Here is a 5,043-nt window from a genome sequence, read left to right as displayed (position 1 = left end):
TAGCAATGTATAGAGTGTATTTCTTTAAAGTTAAAACTAGTTTAAAGTTATCTTCATTGAAAAGTACAGCGCCTTTCCTTCAAAAATAAGAACATTTCAATGTGACCCCAAACTTTTGAACAGTAGTGTATTTATACATTATCTTTGTATATATATAAATAGACTTTATGCATCCTTCACTTTGCTTAAGCTCTAATGAGACTAACGTTAAAACTAGTGATGAGGTTGTAATAATTCAGCAAGGCAACAGGTCTGGCTTTGTTGTAGATACGTGTCTGTTGACTTATCGCTCTCCTTACTGTGGGTGAATCATTTCCATAACGCCAGGTGGAGATTAAAGAGGAGAAGCATCAATGAGCCTTAAGGCTTTGCATATCCGGTCATAAAGGCTTTATGATGTCGTAATAAATGAATGTTTTTGTTCACCTGACTGTGTCCTTACCCAGCTGCAAAGGACCGCGGGACTTCTCTGTCCTTAGTGGTAGAACCTGGTAGAAGCCGTCAGGCGCCTCACTGCCAATCTTTACAGACAGCTTTAGAACAAACAGAACCATGGTGAAGATTCTCAGTCATCCAGGTCAGAGTCATTCCAAAAAAAGTTAAAATCAATCCACTGGACTTTGTTTCCGAGTTTGAAAACGTTTCTCTTCCATCCAGGAAGCCTTTTCAATTCAAAATGTCAGAAATAGCGTTGAGTTCCAGGTTTTATCCAGCAGCCCAACAAAGCCTGTTTTTTGTTTAGAAAACATGCAAATAGAAACAGATGAACGGGTCCACCCCTTTGGAATGGGGGTCATTTGGTTTTTTTGTTAGCCTGCAATGCCCCATACCTGTCTATGTCTCTGAAAGGTGGGCGTTAGAGGGAATTGTTGGCCTCGCTGAAGAGGCCAGGTGCTCGTTCTGCTATAAAGGGCTGGGGGAAACCCCATTACAGGGGAACAGAAAACCTCAACCACCTATCCGCTCTATCCAAAATGTGAACATTCTGGTTCTCAAAACAATGTCCTCTGTCCATAAGGTGTAGATGTACCGCAGAGTCTTGTCCCGAGGAAGTCGCTGTTCTGTGTTTAAATAGATGTTTGAGAGGGGCGTGAAGGAAGCCCTTTATATTAAGAAAGAAAAAACTAACCTTAAACGGGGTGGGGGGACTCAGGTTTCCGCTTTAAAAAACCTACAACGCAGCGATAGAGTTAATTCCTTCCCGCTATCATCTCAACCCCAAAACCCCTTTACAAGAGAACAGAAGACCTCACCTATTCAGCCAGACCAACAATTCCCTTTAACGCCCCCCTTTCAGAGACATAGACAGGTATGGAAAAAAAGAACCATATGCTGCAAAACTTTTTTTTTATTTACGGCAGTAGCGGCCCGTTTTTTTAGGCTGACAGGATAGGGGGAATGAGAGAGGGGGAGAAACATGCAGGAAAGGACCACAGGCCGGACTCGAACCCGGGTTGCTCATGTCAAGGACTAAGGCCTCCATACATTGGTCATGCGTGCTAACCACTACACTGATCTAAAAATAAGTGGGGGAAAAACATCATATAATTGGTGCATTAACCCTTCATTTGAGCAGGTAAATAAGACTATCGGCCAATGGAATGAAGGGTGTCGCCCTAAAATAGGATCATTAGATATTATTCATTCCTCTCGCCCATTGACAGCTGGAGAGCACCATCAACCATGATGGAAAATGGATGAATTGATATTATTCAGTTAAATTGGCTTTATTTTATCTGACTCTTATCTAAAATCATCTAACTCTGTTGGCAAACTGCCTTACTAACTGGATCAAATCAAGGGAGGATAGTGTCATTTCAAGATAAATGGACTTTATGTGTGACGGTTCTTAGTAGATTAGCTATAGCTTTGGAAAAACTGCTGCTGCGCTTTGCTTTGTCCACTGATCTCTATTTATACCCTGGATTGCTGATTACCCATTGGTAGTTTGGGGTTGAAGTGAAGCCACCTGCTGCCATATTGGTACATATTGGTCACAATGTAAACAATATGTGCCCCGCAGCATCGAACAAAGATGATGTTCTCATTTTCAGGGGGACTTAAGACTTTTAAAATAAAGATAAATTCATCACTTTGACACACTGGCTGTTTCATAGCATCAGCAGATGGATTTGATTTCATTTCCAGTCAGGCTGATCTTCCACCATCCAGACAATGAACATCTTGGATGTTCTCACTGCTGTGGTTCACTTTTAGATTTCAATGATGCCTTCACTGACCCTCATTTGTATGTGTTGATTAGTGTATTGATAGGTTTAAAGGTGGAAAAATATCATCTCGGTTATAGTATTGAGAACAGTTTAGTTAAAGAGGAAACTTTGAAATATTATAACAGAAAAAAATCTGTTTAAATTCCTGCGTTACACTGCAGAGGCACCGAATGGGGGGAAAGGTCAGGAAGGCCCCAAAAGACGAAAACATATGTCCCACTAGATATTTTAAATATAAGAAGAAAATCCCGCAGCAAAATAAGTAATTTTTGTGTTCTCCCTGATCTTTCAGGATTAAACAGCAGAACGAAGGATGATTTTTAATGTAAAGTTTAAAGTTAATGTAAATGTACCGGTAACTTTTTCGTGTGAGGATAATTTCATTTGTTAAAATTGTACAGTAAAAATTTATTATGTAATTAAAAAATTAATTGAAAATGTCTTTCATGGGGCCCCAAATTCCTGGCGGCACCCTTGTTTCACTGTAAATGGAGTTAAAATAAAAGCTAAGGGCTTAGGGGTGGAGTCAGGATTTCCGAGTCCACTTGAACGCTTCACGAGGTGATGCTCTGTGAGGTCAGAGGCGGTGGTCGGGTCTCCGGTCCGCAGCTCCTGCTCTACTGAAGAGGTTCAGTTCTGGCTGACTTTGTTCTGGCATGGGGAGCAGGTAGGAACCGGTTTGGACCGGTCCGGTTCGGGTTTCCCTCGGTATCATAGTGGACATTTATAGGACAGAACGCGCTTCTCTGGTCACAAACCGGCTTCCGTAGCTGCATTAGTTTATATTTTAAACAGCCTTTAGTGTTTGGGAGGGAAAGCTGATCAGTTTGGAGGATAAAGGAGCTCAGAGTTTATTTATACTTTTATTATCATTATATAAAATAATAAAATTCCGAATTAAACGGAACCAGAACCGGGAGCTGCTGTTTGTTTTCTGCATCTTTTCATGAACAGATAAATGTTTTATGATGAAATGAAACTTTTGTCCCCAGTGTGATGTCATGGCGCCAGAGGAGCAGCTGTGAGCTCAGCTGTCTTTTCATTGGTGGACACTGCTCTGTTGTTTGCAGATGTGAGCAGCTGGAAACACTGCCAGGCTTCATCTCCTCACATCAGCCCAGCAAACATGGCTGCAGCTCTAGTCTCATTAAACTCTTTGTTCTTTGCAGCAAATAATAAAAGTCTGTTTTATTTGCTGAACAATCAGAAATTATTTAGCTTTAGGGAAAAAATCTGCTTATTTTTTTGTTTTTTTATTTTATTGAGGTTTTCTGAGCTGCTGGATGTAGAAACCTTAAAACTTTCTGTTATTTCCTGAAGACAACAAGGAAAATATTTCTAATTTCCTGTTGAGCAGCTGGATGAGCAGCGGCCTGCAGCAGAGAGAGACTCACATGTTCCAGTCTCTGCTGCAGATGCTTAGAAAATACCAGATTATGGAGGAGTTACAGGATTGGACCCGGGCGGTTCTTCTGACCCGTTTCTCTCCTTGCAGTGTCTAAGAAGCACGGTAAGCTGATCACCTTCCTGCGCTCCTTCATGAAGTCCAGGCCCACCAAGCAGAAGCTGAAGCAGCGGGGGATCCTGAGGGAGCGCGTGTTCGGCTGCGACCTGGGAGAACACCTGCTCAACTCGGGACATGACGGTAAGCTCCGCCCCCATCTTTGACCTGCAGGTTCAGAGCGACCTGAGACGGAAACACAGAGTTCTGGTTCTGCTCAGACCAACTCTGACCTTCCAGCCTCAGATCAGTTCCACCTTAAGACTTCATCCTTTTCTATCAACTCAAACGTTTCCAAAGTCTGACGTTCATTAGATCAGATGTAGTCACAGATTTGTTGGAGGCTGCCAGCAGATTGATTTGATTAGATTATGACCAGGGATTAAACCAGCTAACACAGATTATCACCTGAGGCCTGTTTTACTGAACTGAGAGGGTGAATGAAACCAGGATTTTCTGTATATCCTGGATTAAATAAGCCTCGATTTACCTTACCACATCTGTAGGAGCCATAAATAAAAAGATGTTTTGATGCTTGTATGTCTGGTTTATAGCTGTTATAGTTTTGTTTTTATTTGTTGCTTTGGTTGTTTGTTTGTGGGAGATTGGATCAATTAGATTGGGAGGGGTTTTGTAATTTGGCAGATTACTCACCTGTGGGAGTGTCAGTGGCAGAGAGTGGGTGAGTGGGCCGCTGTATTTTTTGTTGACCGCAATGCAAATCGCTGTAATCTACGTTTTGACAAGTTATATTTTGAAAATGTCGTTTATGCTTTTGATGTGAATAAAGTTCACATCAGCACCACATTGATATCAGCAGATTCCTTTTTTGAACAAGCGCGTCAGACAAGAAACGGCACGTTGTTGTAAAAGCATCTGTTACCACGGTAACCGATGTAGATGGCCTGCTCCAGAACCAGGCCAACAGCCTGGCTTTGATAATCCTGCAGCCTGGTTTTGTTTCCTTATCTGCCTACGTTAAAAACCTTAAATTATTTTAACATTATTCAGGTGGCGTGTAGCATTATTAACTGTAACTGTTCGAGGTGTTTTTAAAGATGGCTGCTGTTCTAAATTTGACGGAAAGGGACCAGATGGTCTGATAAATAACCAAAGATGTCGTCATGATGAACATCAGAGGCTCCAAACACACCTCACTTCCTCTACGGTGGTGCTGTAAAACAGCCCACTGGGGGAAACGAGTCCTTGTCAAAGTCCTTGGTCAGAGTCCTGGTCAGAGTCCTTGTCAGAGTCCTGGTCAAAGTCCTTGGTCAGAGTCCTGGTCAGAGTCCTTGTCAGAGTCCTGGTCAA

The 5,043-nt window shown here is 42.1% G+C and overlaps 1 protein-coding gene across 5 annotated transcripts in view; it reads left to right on the top strand.

Annotated features, from left to right (window-relative positions):
- The window catches only part of arhgap32 (Rho GTPase activating protein 32), a 108,935-nt gene that overhangs the window by 85,898 nt on the left and 17,994 nt on the right, over positions 1-5,043 (top strand). For all 5 annotated transcript variants that reach the window (XM_015382901.1, XM_015382900.1, XM_015382899.1 and 2 more), the window contains one exon: positions 3,727-3,876. In XM_015382901.1, coding sequence (XP_015238387.1) covers positions 3,727-3,876 — 150 coding nt within the window. The remainder of the gene's footprint in view (positions 1-3,726; positions 3,877-5,043) is intronic.

The sequence above is a fragment of the Cyprinodon variegatus genome, unplaced genomic scaffold (assembly GCF_000732505.1).
Source record: "Cyprinodon variegatus isolate N-32 unplaced genomic scaffold, C_variegatus-1.0 Scaffold269, whole genome shotgun sequence".
NCBI lineage: Eukaryota > Metazoa > Chordata > Actinopteri > Cyprinodontiformes > Cyprinodontidae > Cyprinodon > Cyprinodon variegatus.
The sequence above is the reverse complement of the archived record's forward strand: the minus strand, read 5'-3'. Positions and strand labels throughout refer to the sequence as shown.